This window comes from Falco naumanni, chromosome Z (genome assembly GCF_017639655.2).
Source record: "Falco naumanni isolate bFalNau1 chromosome Z, bFalNau1.pat, whole genome shotgun sequence".
NCBI classification, from domain to species: domain Eukaryota; kingdom Metazoa; phylum Chordata; class Aves; order Falconiformes; family Falconidae; genus Falco; species Falco naumanni.
Window position 1 is genome coordinate 47045213 of NC_054080.1, and position 23346 is coordinate 47068558.

Below are 23346 nucleotides of genomic sequence, written 5' to 3' on the forward strand. Positions count from 1 at the left end.
ATTAGCTGACTCAAAGCCTAATAACCTGGTATTAGCCCTATGAATATTTATACAGTGAAGAAATGAGGTCCTATCAACCCTTTTGTGGAACGAGTAATTCCAGACAGTGCTTTAGTGAGACTTAGTTGATTTTAGTGGAGGATTCACTGAACTTTTGATAAGCGGGTTCACATGAAGATCTGTTTAAAAAAGCAGAATACATGTATATCAACTTAAAAGGATCCCACATAGTGATGATTTTGTTCCTGCATCAGAAAGTATACATTTTTATCTTAACAAACCATAGCACCAGAAATGCTTTTCAGTTTTCCTATAGGATGATAATACAGTGCCTGGGGAATGCACTGTACTGTTTCTCTATTGTGGTTTATAGAAAAGCATTTAAATTTAATGCTAAACTGCATTTAGATTTAGTGTCACTGTGAAATGTAATCTGTGTATCGTTGAAATGATTCTCCAATTATTCAGTTAGACATAGTTCAGTTAGGGTTGGCCACAAGCCCCCGGAATTGTGAGTTATGAGCTACCTAGCCTCTTGCTTTCCTCTTGAGAAATACTACAGCATTAATGACCTGAAATGGCTTTCTAATAATAATAATAATGTTAAGCATAGTAATGCTTATTTATCTCTCTTATTGCTCAAATATCCAGTGTGGTATGGCTGCATAGCTTACATGAATGTGTGTATCACTGTTCAGGACAGATTTCAGGGGTGGTAAAGCTCCTTCATTGCCCCTCCTTAGTATTTTGTTCCTTCAAAACAGCACCAACTGCTATCACAGCTGACCCAAGTCAATAACTTTTAGCTATACTCTGATCTTCAGCTTTTATCCTAGTGACACAGCTTATGACATGGAGTGGAAACTGGAGGATTGGAGAGCCTCCATGGCTTCCAGCTTCTTTTAAAAATAAATTCTAGTACAATGCTCTCTGTATCATATCCCAAGACCTGGAAGAGATCTCTTATTCTGTGGATACAGCAGAATGAGAAGGACAAAACTCTGATTCCTATCAACACATTTCATCTCCATATGAGCATTGGGCTGTCAGGGCAGGAATGTTCTGAAGTTCAGTCTGGAGCTATAATTTTAAATTTTTGCAGAATTAACTTTTGAATCTGCACTTGTTCTTGTTAGGTATGTCTGTAGTACCCATTACTCAACTAGATCTGCATGATTCCATGTGATCACTGGTCACATTTTCTGGGCTTGTTTTGTGGCAATATATGCTTTTGTTTGATTTTATGCTTTTTATTCATTTCTTTAAAAAACTTAATCTTTATCACTCATATGCCTTAGCATTTACTTGCAAAAGAGACATAAACACAGGAGTCACTATTCAGATACACTCGTCTCTAGTAGTGTTCTCAGTACTTTCTTCAAGGAGCCTGAAATCTATCAATTATTTTAACACTGTATTTTACCTGAAATGTTGGATTTGGACAAGTTCATTTGTTACCCTTATGCTGTTAGAATTAATTAAACCCCAACAGCTAGCTTCTGTCCTTCTGAAGTCTCAGTGTTGCATAATCCATTGTCAGTTTCACTATTATGCCAATATGATGTCAACTTGATCAGAATATACTTTCACTGCTAATGCATGTTTCAGTATATGTAATAAACCTCTAGCTGTTTGCATGTTGCATGGGCTTATCAGGAATGCAGTGAGACCAATCTTGTACCATTAAGGTGTTTCCCTGGGAATTTCTGTTTGTCTGGAGGAGATCAGCAAAAGCATTAGTTGCAATAGAAGACTGTGCCCTATTGTCACATGCGAAGTATCTCTTTAGAAGTGTCTGTCTTCATCTTTGCAAGCTTTCAATAGCAATGTAATGATCTTTGTCAAATAGAGATCCTGTTACTGTCAGCAGCAGAAGGCATACGTCCAGACAGAACAAAGGAGTGCTTATTTTCACATTCCACTGATGATATTGAATGATAATATTTTTGCACAGTGTTAAAAAATTATTGTGCAGATGCTGTGGAAATGATAGAAAATGTACTTACAATGAAATGTTTTGTGGAAGGAACTTATTCTCCCTACATATATCTGGGGTTTAAAATGCCTGTCAAATTCTGGGTAATATCCCTTTGCCCATTATGGCACACAGTGAAACAAGATCCTAGATTCCTTCTTGTTTGCAGCTTTACATATTTTACTGCTTCTATTTGATATTAGGTAAAGCCAAGAAGTTCTGCCTGATTAGCTACAGCAGTCCATAGATAATCAATTTGTGTATAAACTTTCAATGAATCACTAGTGGCTTAATTAAATTTATAAAAGGAACTAGGGAACTAGGGAATGGATGGAGAAAGACAGAATATAAAGAAAAATTCGGAAGTATTACAGATGAGTTAAGAAGGAAGATAACTGTAGTTTGTCCTTGCCTGAAAAATGTAACTATAGGAATCATGACATGTCACCTGTCCTGTCTGTACAGAGGGGAAAGAGACAACTTACATCTGGAACATACGTGTTATATAGGAGTGGAATGGCAGCTGCCTATTTCTATCATGGTAATATTTCTTAGTGTTCTTATTAATCTCCTACTACCATGTATTTCTATATATTCCACTGACATGTCTCAAGTGCTGTCCCATAGGTGCAAACCTAAACATACCTCAAAAGAACCTCTTAGCTTCTGGCTTCTCAGGTATTAGTTGGGTTGCTTCTGAAGAAACACTGCTGCTGAATACCACTAGCAGTTTCATGAGTGACCCATTAACTAATATGTTCATATCATATATTTTCAGAGTATTATAATTATTATGATGGATATAATGCATATGAAAGAGAGTATTGTTTTTCTTTCTTCTCTCTATATACATGATCCCAATTTCAATGTATACCAGGCAAATGAATTGGATACTTTCCTGGTTATTGATGGGTAGCAGAGACAGCATCTCTTATTGAACTTATGAAGACTGAAAAGATTTAAGCAAGAGACCCACCACAAAACAATGATGTTTCTGAGCAGAATTATTATTTGCTTCTGCAAATAGGCTTTCTCTCTGCAGTCTCCAGTGTTTTTATCATTTCCTGAGTGGGAGAAGAGGGCTGTGGTGCAGCATATGAGCAAGCTGGATCAACTTTTGTGACTGTGCTTATAGAGATTTGGTTATTGGAACTGAGAGTAAGTCTCCTCTTTCTTCTGGGGCTGTGCTCTTCAGCCATGCTGAAGCTATGAAGCTTCACATCCTTCAGTCAGTCAAATCAGAAAATTATTTTTTGCATTTTCTTTAATCTCAGCCAGTGCTTATCTTTCATATCTTTAATAGAATCTCTGAGAATTAGCTGAGAATCATTTTAATCTTCCTTGTTCTTTACCCCAAAATGTAGGATATCATTATCATGTTTTGAGGGTCCTCATGTCCTACATGTTTCTTCCATGAGAGTGAGTTCTTCATGTCATCACTTTAGGGCCTATTTGAGTGTTGAAAGGCAGTCTATTTTTCTGGCTTCATCTTATTTGTTGAAAACTATTTGCCATGTTCCAAAAAGCTGGGTTTGTGAAATGGCGTAAGGGAGTACAATGCAATAATTGCCAAGAATTCCTTGAAGCTACCTTAAATCCACATTTCACATGCACTGACCTTTGTTTTCACTCCACAGATGGCAGTGATGTTGACAATGAAGAAAGCAGTGCAGTTGAGGATGAAGAAAATATTAAACGAACAGGTCAGTAATGTGGATTACTTTGAGAACACACTCAGATTTTTCTGATTATCTGTAAGAATGGAGGGAAAGGTCTCCCTATAACATTGCCTTCTCTCATGTGGTGGTTGTTTGTTTTGTTTGGTTTGTTTTTTTTTGTTTTTGTTTTTTTTTTTTTTCCCCACCACATATACCACAGGGGGGAAAAGAGCAACATCAAGAACAAGAAGGGGACATGCCAGAGGCAGAGCCAGGCGTGGTGGTGAGGAGAATGAGGATGATGAAGATGAAACAGGGAGAGCTGGGCATCGTAGGCACAGAAATCGTAGAGGACGGGGACGAGGAGCTGGAAATGAGGGCAGTGATTTTGATGTGGACCCTATGAAAACCAGGAAGAACAAGACAAATCAGAAATCCAAGGAAGATGATGAAGAAGTAGAAGATGAAAAAGGAGGTAAAAGTGGGAAAGGCAAAAATGAGAAGAAACAGGACAAAAAGACTGATAAGAAAGGGAAAAAAGAGAAAGCCAACAAGAAGAAAAAAGACAAAAAGAAATCAGGATCTGGGTAATTCAATAATTTTCTTATTTTTCAATACAACCCCAAATATCTTTTATAAAACTTGCTTTCATTTATGGCTGTGAAATACCAAGAGCCAGTATGACTCCTTTACTAACTTACAGCCTGGTTAGAACTGGACAGATTTTTATTGTTTCTGCAATGAGGACATGCTGGCTCAGTGAAATGGAAACTTTCCACAAAGCCTCAGTGGAACTAAGTCAGGGGTTTGTTTGCAGTTCCAGGGTGGGACCTCAGGAAATGACCAGCCAGACCCTTCTAGGATTGCTGATACCCTGAGGATTGGGTCAAATCTGGTCAGGCAGAATGGGAACTCTAGCCAGGGTCACCCTTATTGTGGTTAAATGCACTAAGTTTATTAAGTTTATGAGCCACTCTCTGGAGAAAGGGAGTGAAAGTGACAGGGGAGGGGAGAAAGTGGCAAAGAGAGGTGATAACAGGTGGGATCTCTCCTGCTCTTTCCCCAAAACTACACTCCCCCAAATCCCAAGCTAACTGTCCAAAGGTCTAGTTTTATTTCCAGTGCTGCAGAACTAAAATCTTTACACTTTTCTCAAGATCAAGTTCTTGTTTCCCAGGCATGTTTCAGCCAGCTTTTTTGTAAAAGATCAGCACTAAAAATTTCAAGAGCCCAGAATCAACGTCTGAGGTGGGATCTTCCAGCCTGTCTCCTACTGATTCCCTCTGAAATACTGCCATTGACTTTTCCACAGCATTTAATGTAACCTGGCTTTGGATGACCCCACTAACATGGAGCACTTCAGAAAATTATTTTGTATTTTTCTGCTATCCTGGCAATCTTTTCCTGTCCCTTCTCATGCTATTGAAAAGAAACAACCCCTGGGAATGGTGTATAGTAGAGCAAATGGAGCTAGGCATGCTTGTATCAGTGGAGGGAGACAGAGATTCCCCTTCCTCCATTCAGTGCTTGCTACAGCTGTTTGTGTTCCAGAAGGCATCACTGGAGAACACAGTTGGAGTCAAAAGGAAGAAAAAAACACAGTGAGACATGCTGTTGCATGCTGTCTGTCTATGATCTCATTTCAATGTACTTCTTCATTCCCCTTCCCTACAAGAATGCCTAAAATCTTTCTTTGTCCTGGCTCTTCACTGTGGTGCCAATGATATCCCTCTGCAATTTCCTGTGCTCATAATAACAACAGTTCTGAATGTGTCAAACCATGTTCCTTTGCTTATTGTTGTCTTCCAACATAAACATTTACTAAGCGTTAATTAAAAAAACCTACCCAGTGAAAATATAACATCGAATAAGGGCACAGTGTTTTTTATTGTCTTCCAAAGTTCTTAACATTAAAATACATATGTTTAAATTAAATAATTAGAGATTGGTACCTGGAGCAAGCCTTTATTTTTGAAGCAGTAAGCATACATAACATTTGAGGAAAACCAGGATGTTCGGGAAGATACCTCAAGAACATTATATTTTCAGACTTTTAGGGGACCAGCTATAAGATTGCAGAATAATAAATGTAAGAATATTTTAAAAGCTTTTTTTTTAAAAAAAGCCAAGTAATCTCAGATCAAAGGAAAACAGGCTGGTGATCAGTTCAGCTGTGATTCAGATAAAGGATTTGCAGACCTTCAGGACAGAAGAGAAGGGTGACAGCATAGAAATATAGCCTGTCCAGCAAGTCCATGAGGACTTATCACAACAAATGATACACACTGTTTAAATGTACATCTTGCTGATGTAGTGTTTCAACTGCCAAGACCTTTCAGCATGAAAAAGCATGACAAGAGTGAAACAAGAAGCTGAGAAAGAAAGAAACAAACAAACAAAAAAGCCAAAACAAAAAGAAAGAAAAATTAAATGTGATGTTATTCCACAGGGAGGTAATACTGTATTTGCTGCTGTCATGGATTTTGCTAGGCCCTAGAAACATTACCCTTTTTAGCTAGGGTACAGTACAAGTCAGTAGAATCTGTTATTACCCTCTTCCTCCCTGCTACTTTTCATCTAAACCAGGAAAACCTCTTTAGCCCTTATTATTCTACATAAAGGACATAAAGGAATCCTAGATGAACTCTGTGTTCATTTTTTTTATTTTTTTAACCTGATTATTTTGATCTCTACTAATCTGTAGTAGTAAGTTTCACAGGGTAATTCCATTGTGAAAGATGTTATTTCTGGGTGAGTTTTAAATCTTCTGCTCTTAGATGGTATTAGTTTTTGATGTGGGTGACTGTTACCTGTTAATGAGGAGGGGTGCCTGCTCTACACTTTTCATAATCATTGTCCAAAAATATTAATGATAAAATGCTTCTTATAGTCTCACTGTGAAGATCTTTGATATTCTGAGGTTGAAATGCTATTTTATTCTTTACTGGCTTGTCTAATTGTAATTGATTGGTCTTAGATAGAAACTGTATGCAGTCACTAGATCTAAATCCTCAGAGAAGGAATATTCTATTCTGCCTAGCCTGTGTAGTTTCTGTTTTTACTGTATAGCTCTATATGTGAGAAAATAAACTGATTTTTTTTAGGTTTACTAAAGAGTATAAAGCTTATGCTGAAATCCAAATGTACATGCAAGATTAAACCAGTACAATCACCGCATCTTTTTTCTAGCGGGAATATTGCTGAAAAACACTAATTGCCAGGGGATGTTATGGGGATTATCAGTACACAATAGAATTTTCATTAAAAACTAGGAAGATATGTAGTGAAATTTATTCACTTGTCACTCTAGACTCTTAAAGTTCTACCAGTCTTTTCCCTGAAAACATCCAGGCTCCAAGAAATCATTTTCATCTTTATTTTTACCTCTATGAAATGGCTTTTACAGAAATAATGAAAGAAGTAGATTACATCCATAAAGAGCAGATGAAACTAAACCCAAAACACAGATGCACAATATGTGTGTAAAACCAAAACACAGATGAACAGTATGAGCAAGTTCATTATGTGTGTGATTTAAGGAAGTGCCATTGTTTTCAAGAACTCTACTGACTTAGGAAAAGATGCATTGTGTGCATTGAATTGGAGCCAAGGAAGATGGGAGCTTGATGTGAAAATACTTAGGGATGCTTTATGCTCTGTGTTAGCCTAAAGGTCACAGTGAACCCTTCTGGCCTTTAAATGTATGAATCACAATCTTTCATGAAAGGCTAAGACTTTTGGTTGCAGAAGACAGAATTCTGATTTCCTGGCTTGAATCTCATAGTGTTCAACTACTCCACTAATGGAAAATCTGCTGTAACTGCTTAAAGTTTGACCACATAGTGTAAATACTCTTGAAAATAATGATTTCCCAAAGATGCTTTTGGAATTTTTATTATTTTTGTTGTTCCAAAAGAAAGTGAAAAATGGATGTGTTTGCAAAGGCAAATAAAGCAGTAATGGGCAACAGGCACAATAACCAATATTATCCCTATTTTACCTCTTGTGTTCTGCTCAGTTTCCAAAGCAGCTCGCTGTGTTAGCACCTGCCACTCATATTTCCCACCACTCTCACTGTAGTCTCATAAAATGCTATATTTCAATTTTGCATAACCCAACAATCTTCTGTCAAAGGAAATCCTCAATATTGGGCATGTTGCTGTCTGCTTTGTAAGATGCAAAGCAGCCGATTGTAACAACTATGGATTTAAAGCTGTCTCCTTTAATCCTTCTGTTCTTCTCAAAGACATGACTCTCTGCATTATAATGCCTCAAAGCTATATGCAGAAATTTGGCCTTCAACCATTTGACTTAAGTTTTTATATAGTTCTTTCCTTGCTTGTTGCAGTACTGGACTAACAATGAAGATGTCTGATGGTCAGTCACAGTCTTTCTGTAGATTTTTATTTTCTGTGGCACTGGTTTTTATCACATATAAAGTGATAAGTCTGAAATTTTATGGCTGATGGCTTCAACCTTCTAACATGACCGTCTTTTGAATAAATAGCATTTGAGTCTTTAATAGCAGGGCATCTAATAACTATGAGAGCCTCTTTCTTTCCTTTGCTTAGGAAAGACGCTTAGTCCAGTGTGTCTGAAATTTTTAAACTGATCCCCTGTAGCTTTTGCTAAAATGTTTTATATTTCATGAAAACTAAAGATAGATGACCAATGAGAAATTTTTATTTTGCTGTGTTGCAAAAATAATTTTGCTTTTATTGTGTTAGTTTTGAAACTTTTCATAAATATTCTTGCTGATAAGCCCTTTTGTCCTTTATGTAACACAAACAAATCCTTCAACCTTTATATCACACAAATCTTTAACTATAGCTGTTTTATCTGTCTTGGTAGAAGAAAATGTTTATAATTCCTCGGTTGTCCAGAGGATAGAAATTATACAATTAGGTGACTTAGGTAATAAATCGTTTATCTCTGACAACAGATTTTGAATATCAAACTCTCAGAAAGGTGAATTATAAGCAAATCAGTCTGGAAACTGATTGCTTGATGAAGTCTGAATGAACTGTTCCCAAGGTAAACTAGAAAACTATTTAAAAATCCCCAGCAGTACATTATCAAACATTCAAAACAGAAAAAAGAGGCAAAAGAAAACACAACAAACAAACAGAAATGCGTCAAACTGCTTTAACTAAGAGCTCACTTAGTAGTAGTTGTCACTGTCAGCTTTTCAGGGCAAGAAGTCGGTCTAATGAATTATCTTTTATAATTTTCCTGTTTGCTGGCATGTTGCTAATGACTTGCTATATGCCATTATAAGAGATGTAACATTGCTCACAGAAAAGGATATCTATGCAGGTTTTAGGAAAGTGGACATTGCCTTAGTCAGCATTGCTTTCCAAAGATACTACAAACCAGTGCATGGATAAGAAGTTCAAACTGCAAACACAATACATCTGGAGATGCCATTACTATTGCATCTGCTTAATCTGAGTGTTATGGGTTTGTGTCATGGCCTTGCTGCAATATGGCTTTGAATCTTTCCCATCTCTGAAATATTACTGCCTCGATCAGTGTACAGACTGTGATCTGGTATTTAAATTTGTCTTTGCTGTGACTATGGTGTCTCTTCTTTCTCCTGTAGTGCACTGAATCAGGGTGAACAAGTTCATTTTTATGGCTGCAGTTACGGTGTCATTTGCCTGTTGTGAGTTTGGGTTGGACATTTAGGAGGCTGGTTACTTGCGCAGGAAAAATCAGTGGTGGTTAGGCACTTCCCCAGGAGTGCTGTTCACTCTCCATGGGATGCTCTGGGTGTAGTGCTGGCAGAGCCGTGGCTCTGCACTTTGTGTGCAGGCTTTGCCTTTCATACTAAAATTAATAACAAGTCTAGGTGAGCTGTATCCTTCTTTCTGTGCAATAGCAAAGGCATTTATCTAGGTCTCAAAGTTAAGAAAAATTAACACTCTGTGCTTCAGTGAAATCTGTCTGTTCTGAGTTTTGGTGATGGTTTTTATTCCTGTTTTTGTTTGAAGCTCTGATTCCGACTCTGAGGAGGAGCCAATTACAGAGGAGGAATTGGCCAAGCTGAAAGAAGAGGTAGAAGAAAAAAAGAAACTAATTGCCACACTACGAAACAAACCATGGAAGATGAAAAAGAAGCTGTCTGTTCTGAAGTAGGGTTTGATTTCCATAATGAATATCTGCTTTGCTGCTTTGCACTTTGCACTATTTTTCTGAACCTTTGCTTTATTTCTAGACCAACTGACACAATTAACTCCAAACCAACTCTAAATCTCTCTTTCGCAGGATATGCTTTAACAGAAAGTGGAGTAAATGGCATTGCAGATCAGTGCTTTCTTGTCTCTGTAGACCTGAAATCAAATACGAAAAACTCAATTAATTTTCTTTTTTAAGTTTGCATTACATCCCCTTACAGAATCTTTCATTTTCTTCAGCTATGCTAATGATAGTAAATTCTGCTGTTGATAAGTTTAATATCTCATTCAAGAAAGATGATGTAATTTCAGAAATATCTGAAGATTACTTGGGTGGGAAAAGAGGATTTATCTTTCTATTCTAACCTTTTGGAAAGAAAACTGTTTGTTTTTTTTTTTTTTTTAACTTATTGTTGTGGTTTAACCGCGGCTGGCAACCAAGCACCACACAGCCACTTGCTCACTCCCCTCTTACCCAGAGGGGTGGGAAGAAGAATCAGAAAAGAATGTAAAACTTGAGGGTTGAGGTAAGACAACTTAATAGTAAACCAAAAGATGCACATGCAAGCAAAGCAAAGCAAGGAATTCATTCACCATTTCCCATCTGCAGGCAGGTGCTCAGCCATCCCCAGGAAAGCCGGGCTCCATCATGTGTAATGGTTACCCAGGAAGGCAAACACTGTAATGCAGGATATCTCCCCTTCTGTCTTCTTCCCCCAGTTGATATACTCAGCATGCTGTCCCATGGTATGGAATATCCCTTTGGCCAGTTTGGGTCACCTGTTCTGGCTGTGTCCCCTCCCAATATCCTGTGTCCCTCCAGTGCTCTCGCTGGCAGGGCCCAAGAAACCAAAGAGTCCTCAACTTAGTATAAACATCACCCAGCAACAACTAAAACCATCAGTGTCCTATCAACATTGTTCTCACACCAAATCCAAAACACAACTGCACCAGCTACTAAGAAGAAAACTAACTATCCCAGCTGAAACCAGGACACTTATGAAAAAGCAAACTGATTGGAAATTGAGCTCTTTTTTTCATGCATTTTTAGGTGTGCCACATATAAAATTGTATTTTGCCCTAGCAAACCTATCACTACATTTTCACTAAGGCTAAAAATTAATGAAATTTCATTTACAGTTAAATTTCCACCAAGCACTGGAAACTGGTTAAATACAGATAACTTTATTCTTTTGCCAAAACTGTTACACTCCTCTGTTTTGAAGAACTCACACACTGCAGTACTGCCCAAATACGAACAAAATACATGGCCTTGCTTTATTAGAAACCTCTAATACAGAAAAGATGCTCTCTCCTGCAGACAGTTTTTGATAGATAGAAAACACAGACTAATGGTAGGAGAGAGCATATGAAATATGGCGTGGAAGATCTACAGATCTTTTCCTTCTAGAAGGTAAGGTCATTTTGCGAAGGATACAGTTGCAAAGAGGAAATGGAAGGTATGTTGTGAAAGTGGTAACATGGAAGGGTGTAAAAGACAGCAAAGTACCTAGGAGATGTAAAGTGGAAGCATTGTGAAGGTGAGGGAAATTTCAGAAAAAATAGAAGAGCAGATTAGATAATCTAGTGATTATTCTATTTTGCATAGCCTATAACTGAAGGATCTTCATGTAAATAAAGTTAAAATTATTGTATTCTTACTATGAACAGAACTTCTATTTTTATAGCCATTCTTCTATCCCAGCATTCCTAGCAAATCCTAGTTGATAGGAAACTTCCAAATCTGGTACAGCCCTCAGATTATTTACCGTTATTGCTTTTCTATGTGGGTGGCAATGAAGCTGCAACATGTAGTCCAAGGACAATCAAAATAAACTTCAGGCCTTGGAGTGGATCGTAAGCAAAGTTGGAGTAGCGGTAATTTTTTCTTCTATTCCCTCTGGTTGTGGGCAGTCATACTGGAAGAAACAGATAGAGCTGGTCTTTTAATACATGGCTCCATGGCTGGTGTCACTGACAGAATTTTGGATTTTTCAGTAACAGGATGGTCTACATGGCACCAGGCCTGTGGGTGTTGTATGGAATTCTCTTTCAAAGGGGGAAGAGGGTCATGAACTAGCAGTACTGATTGACAAAGCTTTAAACTACACTTGAAGGAGGAAGGGGATAACACCAGTCTCATCCATGACAAGTCACGGGATGATACACCAAGGTTTGAGGGATGGGGTGCTGGTGAGGTCCCTCAGCCTGTTGCTCTGTGACCTGCTGGGTACACTGGAGCACATTTAAGTCTTACAAAGAGGAGCCAAGGGCTTCTGGAGTAATAGGAGTCAACAGGAAAGCACCAGGGAAATACCTCAAAGGAATTACAGGTAAGCTCCTCTAAAAAGATGACATGACTGACAGCCCAGCTGAAGTGCCTCTATCCCAATGCATGCAGCATGGGCCACAAACAGGAGCTGGAAGCCACTGTGCTGCTACAGAGCTATGACCTAGCTGCCATTACTGAAACTTAGTGGGATGAATCCTGTGACTGAAGGTCCCTGCTATTGGTGGCTACAAGCTGTTCAGAAGAGACAGGAGAGGACAAAGGCGTGGAAGGGTTGCCTTTATGTCAAGAAATGGATAGATTGTGAAGAGCTGTCTCTGAAGAATAGCCATGAGCCTGTTGAAAGCTTATGGGTAAGAATTAGAGACCAAGAAAACAAATAGAACTTTGTGGCCAGGCTTTCTGCAGACTTCCCAATCAAAAGCCTCCTTACTCCAGCCACAGGAGGCATCATGGTTGCAGACTCCCATGCTGCTGGGGGACTGACATCTACTGGAAAAGTAGCAGAGAGAGCTGCAGGCAATCCAGGAGACTCCTGGAGTGCATTGAATGGTTAACTTTTTAGGTGCGGTAATAGGCAGCCCTACCAGAGGGGACGTGATACTGTAGGTCAATCAGAAACATGACAACTAGAGGCAGCCTGGGCTACAGTGATCATGCACTGTTAGAGTTTGTAGTCCTGAGGGATAGGGGACAGGGAAAAAATACTGTCAGTAGCCTGAATTTTAGGAAAGCAAAATGCCAGCTCTTCAAGAAAGTAGAATCAGACTAGATATAAGGAAGACATTTGTTACAATGAACGTGGCAAAACACTGGAACAGGTTGCCCAGAGCAGCTGTGGATGCCCCATCCCTGGAAACGTGCAAGGTCAGATTGGATGGAGCTCTGAGCAACCTGCTCTAGACCTTTAAAGATCCCTTCGAACCCAAATCATTCTATGATTCTGTCATCAACATCAGCTTGTTCTCTCAGTCTGCTTATATGACACTGTAAAAAAGACATGTTTGAAGACTAACTGAAAAATATATTTGCAGTGCTGGGAAATGTTGATTAACTACAGAGAGAAGCCTCTAAATCAGATATGTAATTTTTCACATGATATGTTTTAGCTCAGCCACTAGTTGTGGGTTTGAATGAGGAGACCCTCAATGAACATCTGCAGCCTGTGTCATCTTTTACGGGTCAGAGGGAGTGGGAATATCAATCCTTTCTGGCTTAAAAAAAATCTGTGTTACTAGGAAATGTTTGTAATTACATGACAGTTATCCTCAATGAATGTTAAATTACTGCACTTATTTTATTCTCTGAGGAGGGCTTTCTCATTTAAGCCAATAATGAGTTTTCAAAATCCCACCCTTGTTATATGTCTTTTTATTTTAACAATTTCTTTCTTAATATTCAGGGTGAAATGGTCTTGTACATTCAGCACGGACAGCAATTCCACCTAAATGTCCATTAGTTTATCAACTATATTCTCATGTTTATGAAATCTAGACTGGGACACTAAACATGCACTCAATTTTATTTGCCAACATCAAGAGGTTTATTTTAGTAAAAAACACGCGTCAATGTGCTCTTTTGGCAGTTTGTGACTTTTTTGTCAGCTCTGCTTTGCTACAGCCCTCTCTGAAGTAGACTTGGAAGCATATTACCAGCTTATTTGCCCTAGAAAAATGTGTATGCCAAAAGCAAATGACAGTTTTTTCCATATTAGCTTATTTATTTTAAATCTAATTTTAATAAATGAAGAATTACTTTTATTGCTGTGTTTCTCTGTCAAAAAAGTTTTCAAAAATAGTCACCTTTTATTCCAGGCAATCCCATTCAAGTTGTCACAATTCTGTACAGAATCATGCACATCTCAGCAGACAAAACACGTAAATCCAGCAAACAGCTGGAACAATAATAATAAAAAAAGGTAAAACCTAATATTTAGTCACATTCTTAAATGTGTGTGCTGAGAATTAGGTTTTTTAAACTTGCGTTTTGCATTTTAGGTGAAAATGATGGAATTTGGAAGCACTCAGTACCTTTGAAAATATCAAACAAAATCATTTACATACCAAAATACACTCATAGACTAAGTTTTCTGGAGTCCTGGTTTTTTAATTGGCTTTTTGGAGCCTAAGTTCACCTGAGTTGCAATGGAAGACCTGGTGTTATTACGCTGCTTAAAATAAGTGTTATCTAGGTGATGTATTACAATGGTAGTCATAATAATACAGAAGTACCTATATTAGCACATTTTAGGTTATCTATATATTTGTTTTGTATTTTGCCAAGTTACTTAAGATTTATACCAGAATCATTAGTCTTACAGATTGCCATTACACATGTGGAAAATGGACACACAAAGTCTTTAAGTGCCTTGAACTTGTAAATGAATAATGTGACTTTTGAATACTCTTATAATACCATCTCTTGCTGCTGAAACTTTTGGTCAACAGTTATTTTCTCTGTCATCTGCTTCTTCTTCAGTGAAGGTTTTAGGGTATTATGGGATGTGTGGGAAAGGAAACAAGACTATCTTCTTAGAGAAGGAAGAAGAAATTTCCTTATTCTTTGTCTTCCAGCTTCTACAATAGAGAGAGACTTCATTGGAGATTTCTTCTCAGCATTAAGAGGAATGTTCTTTAGTGTGAACCAAACCCAACTTCCATGTTTGTTCTGTATTAGCATCAATTTTTTTCCAAGAATGAAAAAAAGATATTCCCTAGGAATGCTCAAGGTTTTGTTACATATTCATGACAAAATAAGACCAAAAAAATTTACTTTTTTCATATTACTCTGAAAAGCGAATATTAGGGATAATTAGGACTTTTCATTCTAAATACTATTTTTTTTAAAGAAGTGTTAATTTATCAGAACAAACTATTTTGGGGACTATTTTTTTTTTAAAGTGACAATAAATTTTAAATTCTTGAAACATTTTGTTTAAGCATTTTCAAGACTGAACAACCCACTCACTTCGATGATTCAAAACCAATTTTTCCATAACATGAAATTATGGGATAGGAAAGTGATTTCTACTTAGGTCAAGTGACTACTTTGTGAAATAGTCCATCTTCCTTAATTTTTTTATTCTGAAAATACATGAATGAACAATAACTTTAGAAAACAGATGCAGAACTCATTGCTTTGTAGAAAATAACTTCTGTCAAAACCTGGCTGAATTACTCATTGCTGAAATGGCATTTTTCATAGAGATGCACTGGTAAATTAGATCAGCTATAATTTCTAATTAACATCCCTGTGTCTAGAAAGATGCATTTCAAACAGCCCCCATTCTCTGAAGAACCATCACTGAGGATACTACTCTGCTGCATGGTCTCTCTGCGATTTGAAGTTAAGCTGTACCAGCACTGTCAGATTCTAGCCTCTCCTTGAGACAGCATGATCAGATCTTTACAGTCTGGAGATGTGAAAAAAGTGAAGAAGAAGCCAAGGAGAGGAATGAAAAGGTGTTTTATGGGAAATAGCATCGCCACTCTCCCAGGCCCTAAGCGATAGACGTGTTAGGCTGTGGGCTGGGGACATATGCGTCCATGGTCTTGAGAGCATGTGTGTGGCTGGAGTTTAGACTTTTTTTCGTTTCCAAGACAAATATTTTCCTTCAGAAGGATTTTCTTTTTTTTTTCCTTTTTTTTCCTTCCACTGGTTTACATGGTTTGTGAGTATGCTGTGCCTTTTCTATGGGAGATGAAGATTTGTCCCCATTTGTTCCTTGTTAGTGCACATAACACTTATAATCAAAGTTTTGTGCTATAAAAATAGCAAAAGCTATTAACAGCTATGTAGTTTACATCCACCAGCAAAGCCTATTATGGTACCATATAATCAGGGAACTGAGCACAAGAATCCAGAAATGTGCTTTCAAGCTGTACCACAAGCAAGTTTGTGGACTATCAAAAGAAATGAAATGACAATACCCCTGCCCTTCCCACCTCCAACCAAAAAAAAGGCAGTCAAATGTCAAGCTTCTTAGGCTTTTTAAAAGACATCCAATTAAATACAGACCCTAAAAAAAGCCATGACCACTTTTTGTTTTTTTCTAAGAACAACAGAGCAGAAAAGCCTCTTCTCCATCTACCAGGGACAGAATATAACGTGGTGATTTTTCAGTATTTTTTTAGCATCATTTATTTTATTACTGGACTTAGATTACCCATCCAGACAGATGAATCGGAAACAGAATATTTTATAAGCATACAAAACCAAAAGTTACATGACATGCATGTGTGGGTTGGGGGAAGTTTCCCATTTTTAGATGTGTTCTTTGTACTCCACTGAATCAGTATTTCATGTCTCTTAGTGTGGACATACTGGCGGTCCTGGAGGCTAGCCTGGATGTCCTGGAGGACAGCTGGGTACTAAATAACACTATAATTTGTTGATTATTACTGCTGAACTGATTTTCAAGTGAGCTTTGCTTGACAACTATTGTTTGGCAGTCAGTTTTTAACCAATCTTTTTAAGACTTGGAGAAATCCTGGGTGATCAATATTAATATGACATTTCTTTTTTAATGAGTTTTTAGATCTCAGAGACTGAAACCTTCCTGAACTGTTACTGAAAAATGTGAGCAATCCACTTAAATGCTATTCATAGCAATAACCTCTGAGAGCTGTAATTCATCCTCTCAGTGCAACACTGAAGTGCCTGAAGTACCATACACCTAGCACTTTGGAAGCTGTAACTGCACACCTAGTGTTAATAATTAACTCAGGCTTCTCTGGGACAATAATGCCTGGCCCCATGCAACATTTATTAGTTCCTTGTGTCTGTAATTCAATTAATAAGGTTTCTCTGAAGCTTCTTTAAATTCACAGTTAGCTAACGGGCCACACTTTGGCCTATCTTGTGATATAGATAATTTACCTATAACACGATACCAGTGATTACAAAGCTCAGTTTTGTCTCTCTGCGTTGTTTTTGACACGTCCTCATGTTAGTGAAGTTGCATGACTTCCAAGCAGGCATGCATATATATGTATGTGGTTTCTAAAACAGTTCTATGGGTTTAGGGCTACTTTTTATTGCTTGATCGTTTTTCCTGTCCTCACATTTTACTTTTAGCACAAAAGGAAGGGAGGAAAGGACAAAGTATTGCAAAAATCCGCAGGGATGTACAAATAGAGGACTTTTGGTGAGATAGCTTAGACATCAAGGTAGAAACCTGAATTAAGTAACATATTGGATTATATTTAACAAAAAAGAATACGTGTCACAGACATGGAAAGGACATTGCAAGCCCGTTCTGTGACTGAATGGTGCCAAGTTATTGCTGAACTTCTAAAGCTGGGAAGCTTGAGTAGAAGTCAAGGAAATATCTCCTTAACCTACAAATCACAGAGGTCAGAAGTAATCCAGAGGGACTAACCTGCTGCAGAACTAGTGAGGGAAGAAAGGCTGAGGAGGAGAAAGAAAACATGTTCTGTTTGATGGCTTCAGCATTGTCTGGCAGTTAGGGTTTCTGTAATACTTCCTTGCACAAAACTGCACATATTTCTCCTTCATTACCCACAGGCTCTCCTTCAGGCTCTGCTTCTGCACTGAATTTGCTTTTCAGATATTTCATTAAAACTCTGGTGGGAAATTTTCTTAGAATCAAATTGTTACAGAAATTTGCATTAAACTACCAATTAAGTAAGATCTTGAAGTCACGCAAATATTCACGGCTGCAGCTAACACATAAGCCGCTGTGGAGCACTTAATAATGCCTTTCTATATCTGCATGTGGCTGGGTGACTACATAAGATTTAGTCTTTTTCAATGAGCAATATGCAAATGCTGTTTAGAATGTTATTGGTAAAATCCACCTCACCCCAAGAGGTAACACAGGCTTGTAGAACATCAAAGGTAGCTTGACTGCATTTATTCCAAGAGCAGAAGACGATTTGCACTCTTTCCTTTCACAAAGTATTATTTTTTAAAAATATAATAATCATAGAACCTGCATAATAATCATAGAATCATTTAGGTTGGAAAGGATCCTTTAAGATAATTGAGTCCAACTCTTAACCTAGCAATGCCAAGTCCACCACTAAACCATTTTCCTAAGTGCCACACCTACACATCTTTTAAATACCTCCAGGAATGGTCACCATTCTTCCCTGGGAAGCCTATTCCAATGCTTGATAACTCTTTCAGTGAAAATTTTTTTCCTAATATCCAGTCTAAACCTCCCCTGGTGCAACGTGAGGCCTTTTCATCTTGTCCCATCGCTTGCTACTTGGGAGAAGAGACCGACACTCACCTGGCTACAACCTCCTGTCAGGTAGCTGTAGAGAGCAATGAGGTCCCCCCTGAGCCTCCTCCCCTCCAGGCTAAACCGCCCCCGTTCCCTCAGCCGCTCCCCGTCAGCCTTGTGCCCCAGACCCTGCACCAGCCTCGCTGCCCGCTCTGGCCACGCTGCAGCACCTCAGCGTCCCTCTTGCAGCGAGGGGCCCAAACCTGAACACAGCGTTCGAGGTGCGGCCTCACCAGTGCCCAGTACAGGGGGACCATCGCTGCCCTGGTCCTGCTGGCCACACCGTGTCTGGTACCAGCCAGGGTGCTGCTGGCCGCCTTGGCCACCTGGGCACACTGCTGGCTCACGCCCAGCCGGCTGTGGACCAGCACCCCCAGGCCCTTTCCCACCAGGCCCTTTCCAGCCGCTCTGCCCCAGCCTGTAGCGCTGTGTGGGGCTGCTGTGACACAGGGGCAGGACCCGGCACTGAGCCCTGTTGAACCTCACAGGAATGGCCTCGGCCCATCGCTCCAGCCTGCCCAGATCCCTCTGCACAGCCTGCCTGCCCTCCAGCAGGTCAATGCTCCCCGTCCCTACTCGGCGTCATCTGCAAACTTACTGAGGGTGCACCCAAAGCCCTCGTCCAGGTCATCGATAAAGACATTAAACAGGACTGGCCCCAGTACTGAGCCCTGGGGAACACCACTTGTGACCAGCCACCAGCTGGATGATGCTCCACTCACCACAATCCTTTGGGCCATATAAGCATGTGCTACTTTTTTATTAACTATGTGCCTATTACTAACTATGTGAAGATTTTGACTATTACTTTGAAAGAGTGGGAAATATTAATAGCCACAATTTTTAATATGTGTTAGGAACCTCCTCTTGTCATAGTCAGTGTGAAATATGCATTAATGCCAAAATTACCATTAATTCCAAAAATCACAGTGTATTCTAAGTAGACTAGAACACAAATGGAAAACTAATATTGTAAATCTATCATTTACACTTAGTTGATTTTTTTTTCAAGGTGTATACAACAAATTTTTAAGTGCATGAAAGCAACATATAAAAATATGAAAGAAGCTGCTTAATACTTATTTCATGGAACATGAAAGTAGCTTCAAAAATATTGGATTGCATGGATCCAACTGGTTTTGTGCTCCAGTCTTGCATGTGTAACTCAGTTGACTGCATGTGTCTCTGTATGCAGTCAATAAGAAGTTTAACTGGTATCAGATCATCATCTGGTTTATTTGTGGTACAATGATGTATTTAATCCAATGCAGGCCAGCCAATGGAGTGAAAACCTGAGAAAAACAGATTATAAAGCATTAACACTTAAGGGGGTGTATAACATTTCTGTGACCAGCACATACAGGAGTGGGTCAGTGTTGAGGAAGAAGGGATGCAGGGAGAAAGGAAACATCAGCACTGGCAAAGTAAAACCCAGGGAAGCATTCAAGAGAGTCAGTAGCATTAAACCTGGCAATCTGGGTCACCACCTTCAGAAGGCAATGTTTTGGTTTGTCCTGGAGAAGAAGCTTAAATGCTGTTCACACTCAACTTGAAAGTTTGCTTATGGAGAGTCCAGTAGGCAGAGAGGGATAAAAAATACTACTTTTTGTAGAAAACCTTGTAAAAAGATATTTAAACAAGTGAAGAGAAAGTTTGGATTAAAATACATCTTTTTATGTCTTTCATTATGGAAAGTTCCTTCTTGTTTTAGCTTAGCTTAATTTTATAGCAGAACATGTTTGTGGAGAACTTTTGAGTTCAGCTACAGGTACAAAATATGTTCATATCCACTATAGAGGATCTTTTATGTGTTAATGGTTGTTTTCATATTATTCCCTTAAATTTCTGACTTACTACTTCACTATAAAAAAAAGAACAACCTGCAATGTGAAATCTTCATATTCTTCAGTATAACTGCATCTAATTACTGACTGAAAAGCACAAGTTTTCTACAGCTCTGTAGGTTTTGATTTCAGTAATTTTTCATGAACAAGCTCCAGTGCTTAATTACATAGTGATAGAAGTGATGGTAGAAGGTTTTCCTCTTAAGTCCAAAATACGATATGCTGACTTGGGTGATAGGTACGTTCCCAGTTTATTGTTTCTGGATGCTTTTATGGTACTGTTGTTCCAGCACTGACTGCTGAGTTTACAAGGAAGCTGCCATCTGCTGTTAGGACTGCCACTATCTCCTGACAGTGCAACAAGATTTTAAATCTTGAGGACATGGATTTAAAAGGGACTCTCGGACATTGGTTTCCTGAAGCTGAAAGAATCTGTTCTCTCTGACTTATCTGAAATTTAAATGTAAAATTTTATGCGAATCAAAATGATAGAAGGAGATGTGAGCGTGGAGCCAGAAAACCTCTGAAGGACTTGAAGTGGCTTTGAAAATAAAGAAGGCTCAGCCAGTGACAAAGTTAGCTAAAACACAGAAAGATCAGACTCCAAAATCCAGCACACAAATGTGATCCAGAAGAATAGAATTGAGAATGAGGGCTCTAGAGCCTTAAACAGATGCTGACTTGATCCCTGAGGAACACTTTGAAGTGGTAAATAGGTGGGATGTGTGGCTGGGTATTTTTGTCTTTTTTTTATCTGGATTTGTGCATGCCTTGTGCCACAGGGAAAATAAAAGAAAAAGAGTGATCAGATTGTGATTCATGTAATTGTGTGTAGCTTTTTGCTTCTGCCAACCTGTGTCTTTGAAAGAGAAAATGGGATCTCAGATGGTGTGAAAAGGGTGCTAAACTCCTGGGGAGGTTAGGTGAGGCGAAACTGGTCCTGATGCCTCACCAGCTGGGTTTAGATGTGAGTTCTTGGAAGGTGAGAATTCTCAGAAGGCTCTCAAAGACTGAAAGCCAAATTCAGTAGCTCAATTTTGCACCATCTTGGGAAGCATAGAAACAAAAGGTTGTTCAGAGGCTTGTTACTGCGAGCTAAAAAGTCTGGCACAGTGGGTGTCTAGTGGGGAAAGGTTTTGATAGGTCTTCAGATGACAGTATGAAGATCACCCTAAGCATTTGTGGTTACTAAAAATACATAGTATTTTTAAAGTGGCTGAGATTTTTAGCCATGAGTTAAGAGAAAATATGACACGGCTAATATTCTTCTTCACACATAATTTTAACTTGCCTTTATCACAGCTATGCCACTATTCTGCCAATGCCATTGTCAGATTTTGCAGTTTAACACAATCTTTTTGCTTGCTTACATAAAATATGTGAACAGAAGATATAACCATGATAATTAATTTCACTCAGTGAACTTATCTCTAGTGCTTCTGGAGAGCCATGATCACAATTAACATTTTCCCAATAGTCCACTGTTTCTCAAGTGCTTAGTGCAATGCCCAATACAATATGCAATTCTTTGCAGACATCTAGTGTGATGAGAAAAGAGTTACACGGTCTTGTGCATACACCAACAGCTAAGGATTCTTGTTCTATTTTCCAATGCTTTAGATCAGGACATTTAGCCTTTCGGGAACATTTTATCGGTAGACAGACACGGAAGTCATACTTCTACAGGAAAATTATATAAAAATTATATTATAAATCAGATTAAATGGAAGAAATATTAGTATACTTGTGATCTCTTTTTATTGCTTTATTGTGTGGACACTATTCCTTTTTAAAACAAGTTAAAAATCTTTCTTTCATAATTGTATATCATTATTTAACTTCCATATCTTTATAAGCAAAATTTAAGTGTTTTGGGGACCAAAGAAGGTACAATTCTAAGAATTTTTTCTGAAGATGATATATGCAGAAATTATGAAGAATTGAATTAAATTTAGTCTTGAGAAGGGTAGACAAAGGGGAACCAAGTCTGTAATGTATATATATCTCCAAAATAAAAAGTGAAAATAGATTTCCCTTAGATAGTTGGACAACAATTTATATTAGTTGGAACCAGGAGGAATAACAGTTTGTGAGTGGCACAAGTAGGCAGCAGCTGAACTGCAGAAGAAAGCCACTGTGACTAGAAGTATTTGATGATATTAACTGGTTGTAGGCAGATCTCAGAGTTCCAAATGCATTTTGGATGTAGGCAGATGACCAAAGTGGCTTGTTCTGTTTGCATTACATTTGATTAGTCTTCTGTGAAATACAGAATCTCAGAACTTTTCTTTCTAAACATTACTAAGGGAACAAGACCATAGAAAAATCTATGAGGAGTTAGGACACATAAACAATTACATTGATATGGTAGAGACAATATAAAATTTACCATAGCATCATGTCTTTCTCTCTTTTGCCCTCATTTTCCAGGGAAGCCCAGCTTTTTGTTGAAAAGTTTGAAGGTGCTCTTGGAAAAGGAAAAGGAAAAAAATTCTATGCATTCAAAGTGATGATGACCAAGGTAAATTTATTATTTCACTAACTTCATGTAAAGCAAATAAGGAGCCTTTTGCAGATTATTGCCATATGTACCCATCTTCCAAAACAGAGTTCCTTGTCTTTCTTTGCATTTTTACACATGTATTTCCACTTCTCTTGCATGAAAAGATTTCTAACATAAGCTCCCAGTTTGATTGAGAAACTTGTCATCAAAACAAAAATCAACTGGTTTGCAAGAGTTTAATATCTTATTGAAGTTAATTTCTTTTGGTGTAGATTGGGCTTTTCTGTGGACTGAATCCAGAACTCAGTCTTTCTTTTGAGACAAACTTCTGTGAATTATCACAGTGTCTTTTTGCCCCACAGCAAAAATACTGTTAGCATCTCCACTGAGCCAAGGTTCTAGGTCCACGTATATTCTAGTATGGCTCTGTAGGACTGACTGAAAGGCCGAACAGTGGTTGCTGAGGACCCAGTGTCCAGGCAATGTGTATTCTGGCAGCTCTTTCTCTGGGCTAAGACATCTATGGTCTCAACAACTAAATACCCAGCACAGTGGATGTGGATTAGCATGCCTCTCAACTATGTTTTTTTGATGTAGTTTTATGCTCTGACACCACTTTATAGTGCAAATACAAGTGTAGTAAATTGAGA

General features: G+C 38.4%; 1 protein-coding gene across 1 annotated transcript in view; it reads left to right on the forward strand.

Annotated features, from left to right (window-relative positions):
* TMC1 (transmembrane channel like 1) overlaps nucleotides 1-23346 on the forward strand; it is a 68005-nt gene that overhangs the window by 4829 nt on the left and 39830 nt on the right. The window contains 4 exon segments of the mRNA XM_040580446.1: nucleotides 3613-3687; nucleotides 3854-4220; nucleotides 9627-9767; nucleotides 22624-22714. Of these exon segments, the coding sequence (XP_040436380.1) occupies nucleotides 3613-3687; nucleotides 3854-4220; nucleotides 9627-9767; nucleotides 22624-22714 (674 nt within the window).